Raw genomic sequence first — 20293 nt, forward strand, 5'->3', positions numbered from 1 at the left:
GTATAAAGTATAAGGGAAAAAAGGGTGGACACAGAGAGGGTTATTACACATTTACATTGAAGAATTTGAAACTAATGAGAGGCTCTGTTCTTGAAAACCTGCTGTGAGTGCAAGATTTCTTCCCAAGTTAGTTTCTGACTCAACTCATTAGAGGGTCCAGACAGTATATATTTCACAGTGAGGTGACATCTATAAGGTAGTGGAACCGTAAAAAGCCCATCAACCCCATCTCCACTAGTTATGAATAGTTGGATTATAGCACATCTCTCAGTCAGGGGAAAGAATAAGCATTGACTGGCTGGGTCACAGAGACAGGAGCAGGTATAGAGCTGGAGGCAAATAGCCCAGAGGTGCTGAAAAGAAGAAATGGATATCCATCAGCAGAGATGTGAAAATAACTCTGGGTTGAGGTAAAAAAAAAAAAAAAAAAAAAAAATTGGATGTGAAGGAGAAGTTTGGGTCAGAAAGCATAACAGAAAGCTGGTACTGATTTGCACTACAGTCAACCCCGCTGTGATGATTATTAACCCAATATTCAGTTCAAGTCAAGTTTACAGTCAGACAGCACAGGACAAAAACCTTTATATATGTGGCTGTGATGACCTCTGGCCTTTGTACTCAGCCCCATTTAAACATTAAATCAGCTACAAGGAGTTTTTGTCTGGTTATCAAACAGTTTCAGTTTAAAAATGATGCCTTCATTTGACCCACATTAGCTAACAGGACCATCAGACTGGCTTTTTAATGTCTGTCCTCGGGTTTTAAATTCCCAATGAACTATCTGGTAAAATTTCAGGGCAGGTATAAAGATATTAAAAATTACACACTGCCCAAGCCTAATTTAAATGCAAAGAGAGTGACTGCACTGATGAACGCATGCATTGCAAATAAACAAGGAAAGGTCCTTTTTATTTGGCAGTGTTCTCACGAGTTAAACCACTTAAATGCTAATCAGATCACATACTTCACTTAGGAGGTGACATGAGGAGGACCAGGTCAACACAATTCACTATGAAGAGCATGTCATTGGTCACTTTCAGCAGGACACTTACACAATTATCCAAAATATGACGTTGGTCTGAGAGAGACAGCGCTAAGTAAAAAAAAAAAAAAAAAAAAGTGACATTTTCAGGAGAATTAATGTTAAAATTTCAGCTGTCAAATTTAACACATTAATAACGAGTCAATGCAAATTCCTTTTAACGCCACAATTTCTTGATGCGCAATTAATGCATGTACTTTCTGTGATGATGACCCTCTGCCAACCCCGTAGTTTGGGAAATCAGGAAGTGATGCAGCAGTAACGTGTGGCTGCAAGCAGAAACAAACCTCATGAGCAGAAACGGAAAACCAAAGGCATGTTCAGCTTCAAAGCTTGGCCAGATGGTTCTCTCGACAAGACCAGAGTTATTTGAATTTGCTGTTGATAGGAACTGAGTTACCACTGGAGTACATCGAGCTGCTTTCAAAAAAAAAAAGGGGATATTTAGTTAACATTTACAGGAGTAAAGTTGGATGCTACTTTGTGTTTGTATCACTAAGAAATGTTACATTCAGGTCAAAATAATTCAGGTATGTCTTTGTGTTGTTGCTTGTTGGCCTTGAGTTTGCCATGAATCCGCTTTTATGTCTGGAATCTCCCGTCTACAACAGGCTTGAGACGCACCTTCGTTGAAGACTTGGCTCAGATTCCAGAGTTACTCTCTTATCCTGAAGCCTCCTTAAGGAAGCTAATCCCGTTTGATTCGGCGGGGGGAACCTATTACGTCTGCATTCCTTTGCTGATGTCGACCCCAGCAGGACTTGAATTCGGGACCTTCGCATAGAAGACAAATGCTCTGGAGAATATTCTGGACAGTATTTGTCGTCGTTTTGGGTTGTTGCAATAACAGTAATCATAAATTTGCACAAAGCAAGCGTATTTGTCCACTTCCATGTTGATAAGAGTATTAAAAACTTGAAAAATATCCCTTTAAGATACAATTAGAACAAAAGAAATGTCCAATTAATATCGATTTAAGTATGGACAATCATGTGATTAATAACTATTAAGTATTTTAATCAATTGACAGCCTTAGTTAAAATGTTAAAATGCAGAATAATGAAATCAGTTTAAATGAAGGGCATGACAAGAAGGCAATGTCCAGCTATCGTTAACTTAGAAACCATGTTCTCACAATCGCGTTGACATAATCTGCTGTGACATCACTAACTGAAAGTTTCTACCCACTGTACAACACAGTAAAGCATTAGATACACTGATTCACAAATGTGGCACAGTGTACACAGATCACTGGTGATATCAGGGCCATTTTCATTTCCTTTCATTCATGAAGGCGACAGAGTCATGAATGAAAACGCTTATGTTACACTGAGCCAGAAAATAATTCCCTGGTTGTTGGGTCAGGTTGCTGAGGCAGCAAAAGTTTTGATAGTCTGAGAGGAGAAGTTGATGTAACCCAACGTGCCACATAGTTTGTTCCCATGCCCCCAGGAGCAGCAGCAAGCTTTGAAGCCAATTTAACATAGAGGCAAAATGTGGAATCACAATGTCCAGGTTTGTCACGTGATGTCATGGAGCCCAAGAAGACGTTTTCCCATAGACTTACATTGGGAAAGAGATGTTTGTAAATCAGTTGATGCATTTTTTAGCATCACAACCCCCACAAAATGACTCGTTTCACTATCTGGATTTGATCAATACAGTCCAATAACATTAAGGTCTGGAAAAACTGCACGATTAAATCATTTTTATATCCATCAAAGAAGAATGCCAAACTGGAAGTTAGCCACTTGGCTGGTGAAAGTCTCCAGTGCACTTGCTCTATGGGCCGCAAGACATGAAAGATTCTGGTAATTTTTTACTCAGGAAGCCAAACTTTTTTGGCTCCATGCCCCACTGAACAACTTTCGACCAGGGCCCCACGTCTAAAGCTGTATCCAGGGCTGTTGATGAAAACTGTTTAGAAAAGGGCAGGCACTTTCGAAACATACTTGGCAGGTGATTGCATGGATTATCTGTCCATCACCATCTATCACTGGCTATCTTGAACCAATCAGATCAACCAAAGCAAGTCAGCAGAAGCGTGAAAACAACCTTTCCATTAAGAAAAGCCTTCGGTGCCAATCTTTGCTCTTCATTCAGTGAAGAAAAACTCTTCAGTTTTGACACAACTGATGCTATTGCAGCATCTGTGCTAACCCACAGTTGCCTCTTCATGCCAACACAAACACCTAAACCACACCTGTAGCTGCCAGCAGCTCCGCTAATGTCTAACTTGCATTATGATTCAATCCCATACCAAATATTTTATTTTCTGTGCCCTCAGTTTGGATCTGAGTGGGTATGTTTGCTCAAGGGATGTTCTGTGCTTTGAATCACAGTAGTGCTTCACATAATTGCTTTTAATAATCCCCATGGTCTCAGAACATATGATGAGACCGAGACATTGTTTTGACCTGCCAACATGTAAGAGCCTGTCCATTCGCATCTACTTGTCTCTCTTTAGAGCACGCCATGTGGAATTACTATTTCTATGACTGTTCTCTTGTCTTATCTCGCCCGTGGGTTAACCTCACTAAATCGAGGTGCAGTGCTTGCACAGATCTGATTGGCTGAGTAGCTGTGAGATGATGTAACACAATTGGTCTGTGAGTTTCCTGGTCACTAAACCAGTGCTACAAATGCTGCACAGGTTAAAATAGACACACAGTTATGTCAGTTAGAGCCATGGGTCCGCACCTGAGATGGAGAGGGATGGCAGTTTAACAAGGAGGACGTATTTTGGTCAGTTTGCTAATAAGATGTTCCAACACTACCTCCCTCAAATCGTCTACCGTCACAACACAAATGCGAGTTAAGAGTTGATGCAGCAGAGCGACAAACAAGAACACAAGGTTTTAAAGAAAGGGAGGCAAACAGTTGAAATGCAAAAGACATTCAGTGGGACCATTTACAAGATTAAAACATCCTTGGTAATCTAAAATGAGCCAAGAAGAAAATAAAGCCCTGTTAATGAAGCACAGGAAACTGATGAGGAACATTTTCAAAGCTCCTGGTACAGGGACAAAAGGTGATTCAACAGAACACAAAAATGTTTCTAATGTTTCTCTTCCTTATCTTTGGTAAGTGAATCATCGCTCTCCCTCCCCCCTCTCTGCCTGCGCTTGTTCCAAAATAAAGGTTAAAGGATAAACTGAATTCCTCCTTGTTTGCTTAGACCCTGACTGTAAGCTGCGACTCAGTTTACATGTACATTTTTTAAATCTGGCTCCTGTAAATGCCGCATACTGTTTACAGTAACCTGGATCAACTGTGATCCTGGGTTTGGGGTAGCTGAAGAACTCCCAATATCTGTCTGATTTTTTTAATGCACCACAGTAGTTCAGAAGGTCAGCACTATTGTAAATGACCCCCCCCCCCCCAATCCCCACCCCTCCCCAGAGCATTGTGGGTAAAGCACTGGTGTAGATTAGGAGGGTGGTCTATTCTTCTCGCTCTTTGCATTGATAGAATATTACACAAATGAAAAAAGTTCTGAAACTCTACGTATCATACTTGTAAATACCAACGATGTAATAATACTATTTATGAATTAATATTATTTGCCGTGAGCTTTCTGCAGGGTTTCTAATTATTTTCCGATGTCTGCAGGAGGTAATAGAAAAAAGCACCGGTTTGATGACGTTAAAATGTCGATTTGTATGCGAGCAACACATTAAACCTTCGCTATCTACCCAAAGGCTTTACTGTATGCAAATACACTTTTAAATATCAAAATACTCACAGCTATAAAAAATGGGAATAAATGAAAACATATAAATGTGCTGACTGGCCCAGAGCTGATAGCAAATGACAGCACAAGGTCCAGCGTTGGCACCTACAGGCTTGTTGGCCTCCAATTAAATTACTCCGCTAACACAACATGATTAAATTACAGATATTTTAAATTATGAACACTGTCTCTCACTGCTCTTCCTGAGGTTTCTACCTTTTTTTTCCCCGTTAAAGGGTTTTTTTTGGGGAGTTTTTCCTTATCCGCTGCGAGGGTCATAAGGACAGAGGGATGTCGTATGCTGTAAAGCCCTGTGAGGCAAATTGTGATTTGTGATATTGGGCTGTTTAAATAAAATTGATTGATTGATTGATTGATTGTCATTTTCTTTTTCTCAAGCTGGGGTTTGAAATGATTTCACTGTGGAATGTTTATCCAGTTTTGATTAAAGGCAAAGCAGAGAAAATATTCCTCATGCACGTTGTATTTACGTTAAGTGAGGGAAGATGTGTTTACCTTTGTGCTCGTCGCTGAAGTAACTGAAGTAAGTGGGGCAGCTTATTGTAACCACCTCTCCGACTCTGGCTGAAGGCCAACAGGCGATGATGTCCCACATGCCTTGGCAACCTGCCAGGAAGAGACAATACCATTAACATGGCATCACTCACACACACATATGCAGGCTGCAAGGACAAAATTAGATCATGTGCTTAACATGACACCCAATTACACACACACACACACACACACACACACACACACACACACACACACACACACACACAGACACACACACACACATTTTTTCAGTTTTACTTATGGTATAAATGTGGCACAAGAGTTGATCTATCTTCATTCTCAGCTTTATCAAATAAAATTGCATTCCTTCATTTTCACAGATAAAGAGGAACACAAACAATCTCAAGTTTTCATTATCCACTTTAAATTTGGTTTGAAGACATTCAGGCCCTGTCTGCATGTATATTTTCTCTACATTTTGGCCTCCCGTCCACACCCAAACAGAGTTTACACTAAAACTGATCAGATGTCTTTAAAAAGGCTTTAAAGGTGCAGACTTTTCAAAACTCCAGTTAGTGTGTATTGATGTGGACATGTAAAACGAAGCATTTGGAAAACAATGATGTCATTTCCTCAGTTTGTGCTTATCAATTGTCGCTTTGTGTAATGAGCATGCACCAGAAACAGTAATGCCTGTCACCTCTATACACATGTACATGCAAATAAAAAACGGTATGGTACCTCTGGAACCAACAGTAACCCTTCAGACATGGTAACGAATCTCAAGCGTTTCCACAGCAGACAGTTCTCTTAAATGTGGGCGGGGTTGTCACTCACTGCTCCGTCCAGCACTCAATGTATTTCCTCATTACCAGTAACACAGATGGAAGTCTGCACCTTGTTTATCGTCCACAGAACAAGGCTGCACGCCCACATTTTCAGACCAAAATAAAACAGGCTGCAGTGAGAGCATCTCTCCATGGGATATTTAAAAATAGCGGGTTTGTGCATTTAGTCCTTCGAAGGCAAGCTCAGGGGTTCAGTGTTCTGTAGACTGACATTCCAAGACAAGTGAGGATCGGAATATATGCAGTTCACATAATCCAGTCATAATTAATACATATAAATGCTTGGAAATCCACTTATGCCGTCATATAAAAACTAAAGTAATGGTCAAAGCTGACACATGGAATTTAAGTTGTGCTGATGGATTCATGTCATCAACTCATGCGTCGAGGAACATTACAAGTAAATGTTTTATTCTGACTGCAGTTGCTGCAAGAGCCAGCAAAACATCCTTTCATTTTATAGTTACAGTTACTAATAAACTCTCCACGCTATCAACAGTGGTTACATGAGCTTCAAAACCAGCCACAACTCAGCCCTGAGCAGAGTGACCATCTTCTATTGACCAATCAACAGACTGCAGTGTTCACAGCTCCACCTTTTAGTACCAGATCTGTGTGCTAGGTAGCCCAACAGAGGGGGGACCAAAAATGGGGACGGTATAGAACGGTTCCATTGGTACTATCCACAACTTGTCACAGTGGAAATGGAAAAAAAAGCACATATACCTGAACTATACTGTACTGAGAGAAATACGACTTAAACTACCAGTTTGTTTAAGTTTTGTCAACACTGCTGATTCTAACTTCTTTACACCTTAACTTAGTGCTGCTGCACCACTTCACAGACAAATGAAGACATCTGCTGCACCTAATGTTATTTCATCCACCTCAGCGTCTGGGGTTCATAACAGTTTTAGATCAGCAGATGGAGGGATAATTCCAAGAGTCGTATTGTTGTTGAGGAGGTGTGGAAGAAAAACTTTCTCATGTCCAGAGCATCACTCATATCTTTGAGTTGGCTCCTTTGTCCTCATACTGAAGTGTAATCAGTGGTAATGAAATCTAGTTGTTTTGAACAAGGTGACGTTAGCCTGTGCATTTTACCACCTTTGCAATGAGGGGAGACAACTGAAGAGAGCTAACTTTGGTGAGCATTTGGAAACTTTTTTTGTACTCTAGTGTTTTTGGAGATATTTTGTAAAATGAAGGCCATGCGGGCAGATTTTTTTTTTTTAAACAGAGGGGGAAAATATCTGTTTTTAAAAATATCCGTATGCATGTAGACAGGGCCTCAGTCATTTAGGTCTGTGGTGACTGGTTAGACACAACCTAACAATGTCAACCTCCAAATGAACTCCATAATATACTCTGACATAGCATCTATTGTGGCATCAACACACACATGCCATTAGGAGGACAGTTTTTTGTGCCTATATGTGCAATCACAATAAAAGTCACAGCACTGAGCACAGAATCTGAAATAACAAAAACACAAGTGATGAACCATTTCTGACAGATATTGATCTGAAGTTGAAAAACCGATAAAAGCACACTTATAAACAATTCAGAGTGCAGACAGCTTCTTCAGAACATCTTTGAATCTGTACAATGAACTGTGTGTGTGTGTGTGTGTAGCGCTACATTAACGCTGCACACCAGAGGACACGAGCTGTCAAGAAATTTTTATGACTGTTCTGTTTCAAGGAAGTCGTGGAATTGCTGGACAATCTCTATATTTAATATGTTGCATAACCGCAGGCAGTGAACGTATGGTTTCTCACAAACGCGCACACTAATTCATTTATTAGGGACGTGACCTGTGAGAGCAGTGTGCGCTACCTTCCTGTTGAGGAAGCAGATAGGGAAGTAGAGAGTAATGGCAGAGATAAGGAGGAGAGCTGTTTCCACGCGCACAGTTCATGCATATTCACTTAATGTACAGTATGTGCAGTGATTTTTTATTAAAATGAGACAAAATGGAGATAGCAAGTTAAATGATGGCCATCTTACTGAGGCGTGTTCATCCAGACTCGAGGTCGGACTCTGTATATACTTTATACATCCACTTACTGCTGCAGACACAGTGGGTGAGCCAGTGTGTGTTCAACTCTAACGTTAATCACTATGACAGACAATGACGTTATCACGTGTTTTTGTGACCTTGCGTGGGAGTATTTAGTTAAAATCCCATCATATGCAAGGTTATCTTCATGCTTTGACCTTACAATGACTGGGTTTACACACACACTAATATTCCACTGTCATTCCAAATATGACAATATTCTAAATTTGATAGCATTTTCTGAGGGATATGCCGATATTTTTTCGAGTTTTAAAAGCGATATGTTCACAGCCCATTTAGAATATATGTCTCAGCTAAGGTTTCTACTTCAGTTTGAAACACACGTTCCAAAGAGAAAATACCCTATTTCTGGTAGGGAGAAGAAACATTATAAAAGATTCTTTAAACATTATAAAAGATAAAGATAAAGATTCATTAGCCAAAAAAACAGCTTAGTAGAAACATTGTATTTTTCGGAATAAGGGCAAAAAACTGAATGTTTTGTGCATGTAAATGTGTCAAAGTCATGTCCATCATGACAAAGTCCATCCTTGCTAGCTATGATGGCTCTACACACTCACAAAGCTGTTTTTCAATTATTCTGATGCGACACTACACCTGTCAGTGATGACACAAAATGATGATGATTCATAAATGTCCAAAATCTCAATTTATTACTCATCATAGAGCAGTGAAATAGAGATAGTGAAACGTAAAAACATTAAAGTCCCCCTCCACTCAAAATATGTTTTTCTTCCATATATATTCCCTCAATTGTCTGACCCTGACTATTCTGACTTGTATCTGTGCAAAGTCTGTCGCAAGAGAGGTGTTTTCATAATCGTTTACTGAATGTACGCCGGGCAAGCTAGGTTTGGTACATCACTAATATGGAAACAATCGCTGTCTAATACTAGAGCTCAGAGTGGACTTATGAGTAATCTAAAAATCTCAGCAAGACGGAAGATATCTTTCTATGAACTTTGATTAGATCTCTGGTATATAGTTACGCAATAACAATGTGATAACGTGAACACACTGACATCATAGCAGATATTATTGTATGTATTTACAACCGTTTACGCTCTGTCAGTCACTGCCAGTTATAACCTAACAAGCTAACAAACAACATAAACAAATAAAAGATGCTACATACCCTACTGATTCTCAATTTGTCGCCAGTTATGGTGCTCAACAGACTCTTTATCTGAGTCTAAATTTGATTGAAACTCAAAAATATTTGACTGAATCTCTCTGGTGCAATGTTCATTCACTCCTTAACATAGCGCAAGCAATGTTGGTGGGTGTGGCGGAGGCCATATCCAGAATTTCTCAGTGGAGGAGATTAAATATCATGTGGGAAAACCATGTTAAACAAGATATTAATCATAGCAGAGTACTTTTTACATACTTCAAACATGTCTTGGGTGGAACTTTAATATCTCACCCCTACAACTTTTTTTCTTTGCTGACATTTTTTGACATTTAACATCATTAAAAATATGCCAAATTAGCTATTAGCAGTTTGTGTTTGCAGCGTACCCATGGATATACAGACAGCTTACACTGGATTACTTTGACACTGAAGAAAATTTTAAAATGTGATGAGGCTCAGGCATGTTCTGGAGTTCAGAGGAGCATCTTTTTTCATGATTTCTCCGCAGTCTTTCCACCTTGCTACAGAGTAAATGATTGCATGTCTTTTCTGGAATAGTGTATGAGTGAACAAGGGAGTCACCCAAAATCTGTATAGTAATAGAAAATGACAAAAGCGTAATTTGTCCTGCCCTCAAAGGTGCAAGAAAACTGGGAGTTGGGATGTGTCAGTCAAGCAAGGTCACACCCACCCAGCCCTGAGTGGAAACACCATCCTTCAAGTGACTACATATATGCACTCTTTACTTTGAAGTGAGGCGTGATTGTAAGAGCCATCTAAAGTGAAGTCGGCATAATTCAACTATTTCTCTGGAGAAACTGCGGCCTGTATTTCAGCCAGCTATAATGATGCTTCATCTATAAACTCCCACACCGTATCACCTTACCTCTCCATTTATTTACTCATGCTGTTTCCCATTTCCGCTAAATAGCCTCCTGCATACTCTAAACAGAGAGAGGAAAATGTGTTTTCAAGAATGACCTGAAGTGACGTTCCCATAGGTGCTATTCTCACAGCGCTCTTTCTCCAGTCTGATGTCGTTCATCACATCGCACATCTGCACCGATGACACCTGTGGAGGAGGCAGAAAGCACATTTAGGTGTCGAGTACAATGTGCATTTATCACACTGCAATTAGACACTGAAAGAAGTTGTAATTAGTGAGGCTGAGTTCAGCAGACAGGTGACTATTCTACCTCACATTTCCTTTTATCACATTCCCGTAGCTATGGCTTTTTATGTTTTCCAATTAGACTGGACCCCCAGCTAATAATACACAGAAATGTTCTCTATGTCTGAAATCCCTCTTGCCTGGCAAATAGATGCTATCATGCAAATGGATTAGGAAGCGGAGAGGGGAGCCACTGAGTAATCTACCACGATTGTTCATCTGTGTCAACAAAGGCTGAAAAATGCGGGCTGACAGCCACCGGCGCAGAGCCGCTGGGTCAATGAAAATGTGTAAGACGAGCAGCAAGGAGCTTGAGAAGGTCAGCGGAGATGAAGAGAGAGAGAGTGTATTCTTGAACTCGCGGTGAAGAGCTTCACCCTGCTATCAAAGCTACAAGACTCAAGGCAGTAAAGGTCACAGTGAGAGGAGCGATAAAGCCAAAAAACACATAATATATTAACAACTGTACAATTCATGTTCTGATAATTGGTCCTTATAGATGTCTTCGTGAGAGCCTTCACCACCCCTCTGCTGTCAAACACAAAATGATCCCCATCAATCATCCACAGATGCCCTGTTTAGTCCGGGGTTGAGCTCCCAGTAAACCTCACACAGTTGTAAACAGCAGTCTGTAGCACACTGCTCACCTCAGACAGGACGAACACACCATCATTAATTTAAATAGCACTTCTCTCCTTAAGCATATGCATGGTGGTGAAATGACTCAATGTAATGAGGCAGAATAACCCCAGAAGTACACTTTGTTTGTCATTTACAACAAGGAGTAAGCACACTATCTACACCGCCTGCTGTGCTTTGGGATGTCTGCTTGTGCAGGAATATTTGAGAGCACACAAACATCAGCACAAAATGGGATTTCTGCAAGGAGCAGATGGTGCAGCACAACGTCAGACACAATATTTGTTTGTGACTCGTCAGGGTGTAACACCAAGCCAGTTAAACTTCAGCGATATCAATCTGTCCATTTAGGAAGCCCAAGTGATTGTGAATCAGTTTCAGCTGCTTTGGTGCAAATGAAAGTGACAACAGGTGTAATGGAGAGGCAAAAAGGGAATGATTTTACATGTGGTGGCCACAGACAGTTGCTCTCCTCATTCTTCCTGGCTGATTCTTCTCTAGCTTTGTGTTCTGCTAGTGTCCATGTCACTATTGGTAGCATGAGGCGGTACCTGCAGCCCAATCAGGGTGCACAGGTAGTCCAGCTCCTCCAGGATGTCACATCCATACGTGCGGTCACAGAGAGTTTCAAGAACATGGAGGAGACACCAGGAGACCGGCTGTTACATGAAGAGAGCTGGACAGGGCCATAGAAGGGCATCAACCCAGCTGCAAGACCGGTATCTGCTCCTCTGTGTGAGGAGGAACAGGAGGAGCACTGCCAGAGTCCTACAAAATGACCTCCAGCAGGCTACTGGTGTGCATGTTTCTGACCAAACTGTCAGAAACAGACTCCATGAGGGTCCAGTGCCCTCTAGTGGGACCTGTGCTCACAGCCCAGCGCCATGCAGCTCGATTGGCATTCACCAGAGAACACCAGAATTGGCAGGTCTGCGACTGACACCCCATTCTCTTCACAGATGAGAGCAGGTTCACACTGAGCACATGTGACAGGTGTGAAAGAGTCTGGAGACACCGTGGTGAACGTTATGCTCCCTTTAACATCATCCAGAGTCAGTGATGGTCTGGGAGGCATATCCTTCAAGGGTCGCACAGACCTCCATGTCAAAGCCAACAGTACCCTGCCTGCTGTTAGGTACCGAGATGAAATGCTCAGAGTAATTGTCAGACGTTACGCTGGTGCAGTGGGCCCTGGGTTCCTCCTGGTGCGGGACAATGCCCAGCCCCATGCAGTCAGAGTGTATGGACAGTTTCTGGAAGTATCATTGAGCGATTCTTTCTCCCAGGGATTCTTGTTTTACCACCATTTGAAGTCATGCACAATTTCTACTCCAAAATGTGCTTTTTAATTGTTCTGTCACTGATGTTGGAGCTGAATGATGCATGTTGTCACTACTACTGGAGTGCAAAGCAACAGGAGAAAGACACAAGTGCAGATCGTTTATCAGTAATTTGTTTAAGAGTTCAGCTTACTGTCAGGTAGAGACACATGCATTTGCAGGTGTTTGTACAGGTGTCCAGAAAACAACAGCATGAAACAACAATGTAGTGTAGCAACTTTGACAAACTGACAGAAAACAGGACTAAATTAACTGGTATATACACCTAGGCTGATTAGAGAAAGTGGGAACAGGTGAGGTGGGTGGTGAAGGTCAGGTAACTAGCACTGGAGGGAAAGAGGTTACTGCAGGGCTGGAGTCAGAGTCAGTCACAATACTTTAAATATTCCTAAAACATGTCTGAAGGAGACCTTTAAATTCACACAGGGGCTTTAAAGATTTGGCTCAATGTAAAGGTAACTGATTCGCTGTGCTGCTGCAGCTACATTAAAGCCAAACAAGCTCCTGTTGATTTGTAAGCATTACAAAAACACTACATCAAGGGCAACAGCTACCTGTAGGTTAACAACATTCATGGGAAATATGAAAATGAAGGCACTGCATACAGTACAAAACATGTCACACCTCTATCATTTCTCAACACAACATTTCTGAGGCTCATTTGCTGCCTCACTCACTGCCTCACTCACTCACTCTCCCCCCCTGTGGATGAGGTCGTCCTGACACTATCACAATCTACAGAACTTTGCTCACAGGAGTCTTTGCCTGCAACTGATTACAGCACAAAAATCCAACATATCCTGAAGTAATAGCAGCAGCTCTGGCCGGGAGGCAGGAGAGTCATCTGCTAACATTATCTGAGCACAGCAACAGGGACGGAGGAGGAAATCTCTTGTTGGCCAGACCCTTTGGTAACCTTATTTTTGATTAGCATGAAATTGATTGTCGGGCAACATAGCAACAGAGAACTCAAGGGAGAATTTGAGTCCAGAAGCCCCTCAGAGGGAAAGGTAATACTTTGTGATCTCTGTAAACTTAAAACAGAGAATATAATATTCCACATGTACAAACTGGTCTGTAAGTGAGTTTTTAACTGTGTGGAGAGATGAAATGGACGGAAAAATTTCAGTATCATGATTATACTGAGCAAAGTTATAAGAGTTATCAGTATTATCACGGTATTGTTAAAGATATACTATGCAGAATGTTCCTACTTTTTCCTTTTACTTTACTATTTTGCTTCACTACTCTTAATAACCTTGTTTCCAGTTGCAGCAGGCAGGTGTTTATAGTCGGAGAGCTCTGAGTTAGCGGCTAATGCGAACTAGTGAGCTAGTGGAGCAATGAAGCTAAAGAGATATTTCCCTCAGGGGTTGTCGGACACAAAGTTAAAAGGAGGGTAAATACTGGACTTACATTTCTCAGGTGTCCAGAAACGTGACTCCACATAAATGTTTTCCATGTCTACTGGATTGGAAATGAAGCAAATGTTTGCTAAGATATTAGCTGCATCAACTTTTAGCTTGTTCAGCTGCTCCCTAGTGGCTAAAAGCAACAGCAAGAAAATAGATCCGTGGTTTGGTAGCAGTAATAAAACTCTGGTTGTTTACCTTAGAAGACAGAAAAGATGAATACAAAATAATGAATAGAAATGAAATGCAATAAATCCACTAAATATGTCATATAGGTCTGTATAGGTAGATTTATATGTATATAGATTCACTCACATATTGGCAAATATATTTTTGGGATCTTATTGCTAGCTTAATATTTTATTGTAAAATCTCATACAAGCAATTGCAGTTAATATTTACTTAGATTGTTGTGCTGTTCAGCTTGTGTAATTTCTTTATTCCGACATTAGTAGCAATAGCAATAATAGTTAGGCTTATGAGAATCACAAACGTGGACATTTCTATTACCAAGTGCCGGCCAATGTATTGCAAAGACGCCTTTTCCTCATTGAAAAAACTGAGCCTGCAGGTATTGCTGATGCTTTGTAAAAGCAGTATAGTGCTGAAATGAAACACAGCAAAATTTTGAGACATTTGGTTGCAAAAGCACAGCTGTAAATATTAAAATGGCTCAATGCCATATTGCTGCTCCGGTTTCAGGTTTCTGCTGTTGTGCATCCTGACACATCATCACAGTGTCATGACTTCTTAAGACAATTGAATATAAAAGAGCCATGTGTCATATTATATACTCTATGTATTAGGACGGCGCAGTGGTTAGCACTGTAGCATTGTCGCCTCACAACAATAGGGTTCCTGGTTTGAACCCCGGGGTGGGGGAGTCCTTCTGTGCTGAGCCTGCATGTTCTCCCCATGTCAGCATGGGTTTACTCAGGGTACTCTGGCTTCCTCCAAAAATCCAAAGACATGCAGGTTAATTGGTGACTCTAAATTGTCCGTAGGTGTGAATGTGAGTGTGAATGGTTGCACCCTGCCTCTCGTCCAGTGTCAGCTGGGATAGGCTCCAGCCCCCCGTGACCCCCAGCAGGATAAGCAGTTATGCAAAATCAATGAATAAATACTGTGCTTTTCCTTTGACAAGTCAAAATGTCTGCCGTAATATAAGACAGAAAAATGCTACTCAAGGTGTTTCTAGTGGGACGTTTAAATTAGGGGTGCTGTGACATAATGTTACTGATACATGGTAAATAAATTAAATTCTTGCTTGGTCTCCCAGTGCCATGTGGCTGACTTTTTACTATACATTCAGTGAAACACTTCTTTTATTTGATTTTGCACAGTTATGGTGACAGACTCTTTTTCCACCTCCCTACACTTGTGAATGAATGATTTGAATGATTTTTTTCTTTTTTTTTTTTAGTGTCATGCCACCTAGTGGCCCATCCCCCATGGGATTATGTGACACCTTTGCAAAACAAAATAACAATATACATTTCATAAGTTAAATTTCCAGTCGTGCTGGTCAAGCATTTGATAACAACAGCAACAGAAAACCAATTTACTGAAGTACAAAAGTAAAGTTATACATCTACTGATACAGTGCTCCCTTTCTCATGTCCCAAGCTTTCTCCAAATACTTTGCCAGTCCAAATATTTCTTTTTCAAACAGCCAAGTCAGTCGTTGTGAATCATCCGCATTTATGCAATTTACCTTAATCTTTGTATTACTAAACAACTCCTCGCAGATCTTCCAATAAAAAGGACAGTACAAGACAAAATGATAGTCATTTTCTACTTCTTTAAGGTCACACATTGCGCAGATTCGACTGTCTTCTTCCAACCCTACATACCTCCCGGTTTCATGAAGTGGCAAAATGCCTGCTCTGATCGGTGCACAGAGTGATCTGTGTTTCTTTGACAGGTTATACAGAACATAATTTTCAGTGAAGTACTCATATTTTATTTCACGGTAGGTACGTAGCTTTGGTTTACTCCAAATCTCATCTGCCCACTGTTGTTGAACCTCATAAAGCAGCCTTTCCTTTAAAGTTACACTGTCAGTTGTTGTGAGGAATACTTGTTCATATCCATATTTACAAAACAAATCACACATGTCCATTATCCAACGTTCATTCCGTTGTATATCCCATTTGAATATTTTTTTACTAATCTATTATCATCCATATTGAGTAACCTATTCCATAATCTGGCAGCCCAAACCTTCCAACGGACTTCACTAGGTATCAAATGGCCCGATAATGTACAGCTACGCTCTTAGGATAACTACCATGACCCCAGATCCCAGCTCTGTAGTCCAGGACTGGACAGACACAAGCCTGCAAAAGTTTGGTATATGTAAGGAAACCAATATTTTTGAGTATCTTAATTTTACCAATAACTCCCCCTAGTGCTCTACCTGCCGATTCAGAGAGGACTGTTGTGCCTTGAACAAAATTCATGTACTCATCTACATAAAGACCCAAGTATTTCACTTGTATTCTTAGTGTTAATTTATCTGCGAAAAAGACACACAATAAATAAATCTCAATTTCACGATGAATTTGGCAAATAGAATTTTTTTTTCAGTTTTTCTACAATTATTGCGACAATATCATTATATAGATAATCATGTAGTACAAATCTGATATATTGTGCCAGTCCTAATTTTAATTTTAAAAAAATCTTAAAATTAAGGCACAGACTGGGTTTTTTTTCCAAACTCAAGTTAACTGGCATTTTAATTAAATATGAAAGTGGGACGTTGCCATTACCGCAGGAAGCAGGGGTGCTGCTGTTGTTGGCGCTGCAGCACACAAAAATTATCCCCCCACAAAAAACACACGCAACAATTGAGTCAAAAAAGACTGGCACGAAAGAGTCTGGCAATATTTTGGGCAGCCTGGACATTGATGCCCTAATGAGGACCTTCATCAGCGTCACCCCAGAGAGGAAGGCAACATTTGGAGCTCTGTGATGCAGGCGGTGCGCCAATTACTGCATCCGAAATTTCATACAGTGCCTGGGGGAGTGCATGTTTGTTTGTAGATAGGCTATTTTATGCAAAAGTTTTTACAGAGAGGGGGGCCAAAAGACTAACTTATTTAAACTTATTGAAACAAGTTTGGGCTGCGTTTCATTCGCTCATTAGTTTATTAGTTCATACATAAGCTTGTATATTGTAACTAGATACACAAAGAGGGAGGCCGATGATGACATAAGAGTTCAGAGTGTGTGATTTATGGGAGGGATCGAATGTGGGGTACATTTACTCATGTATGAACATACAAGAGATGAGTCGAAGGGTCCTGTCCCAGTGATTTATACTCACTGTGGCAAATATTAAGTCCCTGCCAGTTAGAGATGCAGAGAACTTACCTATCTGAAATTTGGACAGCCATGGATATTGCTGTAGCAGGCAATGAATCAAATTGTCAATCTCAAACTATGCTGATGATAAGTGGGCCTCTGCAAAGCCTCAGGGACACACACAGTGTCTCCATGAGCAAAACATCACATAAATACCTGCCAACTCTGATACTTTGTTAGCACAGAGCTCATCACGAGGGCCGCCGGGCTTGTTGCTCCAAGTTTTTAGCGATTGTTGTCATTTCAAATGGCCGCCGGTCTTGCTTTGTTTGAGTACAAGATAACGATCAAATAAAAAACGAGGAGAGCTGACAGGAAAATGAAATGAGGAGCTCGTGTCTGTGTGTGGCCACGGAACGCAGAGTAATGTGTTTATCCCCATCCTACACTTCACTGGAGAGTAACATCTACATCCTGCGTGTGCCTCTTCAGCCTCATGTTGTTTCACTCGGGGTTCATTCGATTAAAAGATTAAACACTTTCCCAGCCAAACAAACATGACAGGACAGAAAAATGCAAGTGTGCAAAGTGGAATAAATCGAGTCAGTTGCTCTGGACAATAGCATCTCCCAAATATGTATTAAAGAAAATTGTTGTGTTATATCACTCTCATGTCTGCATGACGCTGAAGCCGTAACAGCTTATCCTAGCAACTCTGACTCTGTCCAATGTCAAAAAATATGCATACCTGAAGGCTAATTAACACATCATACCTTGTTCCTTTATTGCACACACAGCGAGTTATGTGCTGGAACTATTCCTGTTTGAGTGCTTTGGATTCCAGCGAGAGGCACAGCTCTAGAAAATTCTTGATGAATTGAAGTCATAGGGGTCTGCGTTTAACAACAGCAACATCAAAAAATCTGTTAACAAGCTTGTACAACTCGAGCATTAGTCCATAATCCAAGCCTCAGTTATACAGTTGTATGCTCAGTGTTTCCCAAACACATTACATTAAGCCTCAGAGTCATCAGCTACCACCACCAGTGTCTGGACTCCATGGGGGGGACTTATCCTGCTGCTGCTCAGATGTCCCTCGATCACAGAAATCTCCCTCTGATATTCAAGCGCCAAAGACTTCTGTTAAATCTTAATCAGCACAAAGCATCTGCTAATCTGTACACTCATATTCTGTATTAAATATTATCTTGACTTCAATCGTCTGTCTCTCCTGATTGAACTGGATAAATAAGACTCGCATTATACTGCATGAGTTGTGTAACAGTTTGTAAACAGATGTTTTGATATAGGTTTGCTGTTGCTAAACTGTGACCCAGATAACTTCAATTCATCAAGAAGTTTTTGAATTTTTGGATTTGTTGTTCACCAGAGAGGCATGGCGCTGCAGTGGTTAGCACTGTCGCCTCACAGCAAGAGGGTTTCTGGTTCGAACCAAGGGTGGGGGGTTCAAACTAGGGGTAGGTGAGCTGCTCTGTGTGGAGTTTGCATGTTCTCCCCATGTCAGCTTGGGTTTTCTCAGGGTACTCCAGCTTCCTCCCAAAATCCAAAGACATGCAGGTTAGGATATTTGGTGACTCTAAATTATCTGCAAATGTGTTGTCTATGTATCAGCCCTGTGATAGTCTGGTGACCTGCCCAGGGTGTACTCTGCCTCTCATCCAGTGTCAGTTGGGATAGGCTCCAGCCCCCCGCAACCCCTAACAGGATAAGCACTTATGGAAAAATTATGGGGGGGTGAATAATTGATATACAAATTGTCATTTTGGGCCGTGAAGTATTTTTTTAAATGTCATTTTTGTACAGCTTACATTTATTTTGTGTTAACATGTTAAGGCTTCTAGCTGACACGGTTACTCAGGTTTTATGGTGCAGCCTTATTTGAAGCTAGCCAGTGATAACAAAGAATTTGCAAGCACTTTTGCACAACACATAACTCCCAATAAAACTTCTTAATTTTGAAATTAAAATGAGCCATGCTAGCTGTTTGTTTTCACATTAATCATGGTAGCTATGATTTTCTGTTTAAAATGTTAATTTGGTTTCTATTTGGTGGTTTAATGTTTAGAAAAAGGCAGGAAAGAGAGGTCTTTCCTGTCCGACCTCCACACTCCTCTCTCCTCTACTCCCATCTGTATTGTGTTAAACGCATAACGGCAGCCACTAACATGCTCTTTAACCACTTATGGGATTTTCTGCGCTGCCCTCAACATCACATTTCCTCACTAGATATATTGATGAAACATGTCAGATTGTGTTATTGTAAAGCGGTCGCCAAGGACCGTGGAAAGCACAGGAGAGCAGCGCACCAGGAGCACACCAGCAAGATGTTTTCCACACTGGTGCCCATAAGAGCCACTAAAATATGTCAACAAATGACGTATCTGGTTGATCTTTTAAAGCCTCGGGGCAGACCAGACATCTGAAAGTTGTCAGAGGTGAGGTGGAAGACATTTTCACACAGTCACTCGAGTGTTCTAAGTCTATTTTGCTTTGAAAGAGCTTCACTCACAGGCATTAAAGGAAATCATAGTGAGAGTCAGATTACTAAAATCCCTCCAAGGACACAACCTGTACCATAATCTGATTTTTTTCCAGTTTGTTAAATTCAGGCTTCTTCTTGATTTTCTGTCACATATTCCTGAAATTGTAACAGAAAAATGTTCATTCCTGATAATTACCCTGATACCTGGCTGTCAGAGATAAGAAGTTAAATAAATCCCTGTCAGGAGCTGTGTACGGGGAGAGAGGAGCAGCAGCAGAGCACTTCTGACATTTCTTAATGGAGATAAAACATTTCTGGAGAATAAGACATAACTGCGGATGACACCTGCCTAGGCCTAATGACAAAACTGAACTCCCAAGATTACTTAGAGCCACAGATGTTCTCATGTGCACAGAGTATTCCTTGCAGCAAAGCTCTTCTGCACTGAACGGTGACTGAATGCTCAAAGGCTTCCCCACCAATAATCCAAACCCAGAGAGAGTAATGCAAATATATACTGTAACACTGTGAATTCAATAGCGATAAATGACTGTACATG

General features: G+C 40.9%; 1 protein-coding gene across 1 annotated transcript in view; it reads right to left on the reverse strand.

Moving 5' to 3' along the window:
* Positions 1-20293, reverse strand: part of vipr1b (vasoactive intestinal peptide receptor 1b) — a 60033-nt gene that overhangs the window by 38717 nt on the left and 1023 nt on the right. Inside the window, exons 2-3 of the mRNA XM_049564774.1 lie at positions 10342-10432; positions 5292-5402 (exon numbers count right to left, since the gene is read on the reverse strand). Of these exons, the coding sequence (XP_049420731.1) occupies positions 5292-5402; positions 10342-10432 (202 nt within the window). The remainder of the gene's footprint in view (positions 1-5291; positions 5403-10341; positions 10433-20293) is intronic.

The sequence above is a fragment of the Epinephelus fuscoguttatus genome, linkage group LG21 (genome assembly GCF_011397635.1).
Source record: "Epinephelus fuscoguttatus linkage group LG21, E.fuscoguttatus.final_Chr_v1".
NCBI lineage: Eukaryota > Metazoa > Chordata > Actinopteri > Perciformes > Serranidae > Epinephelus > Epinephelus fuscoguttatus.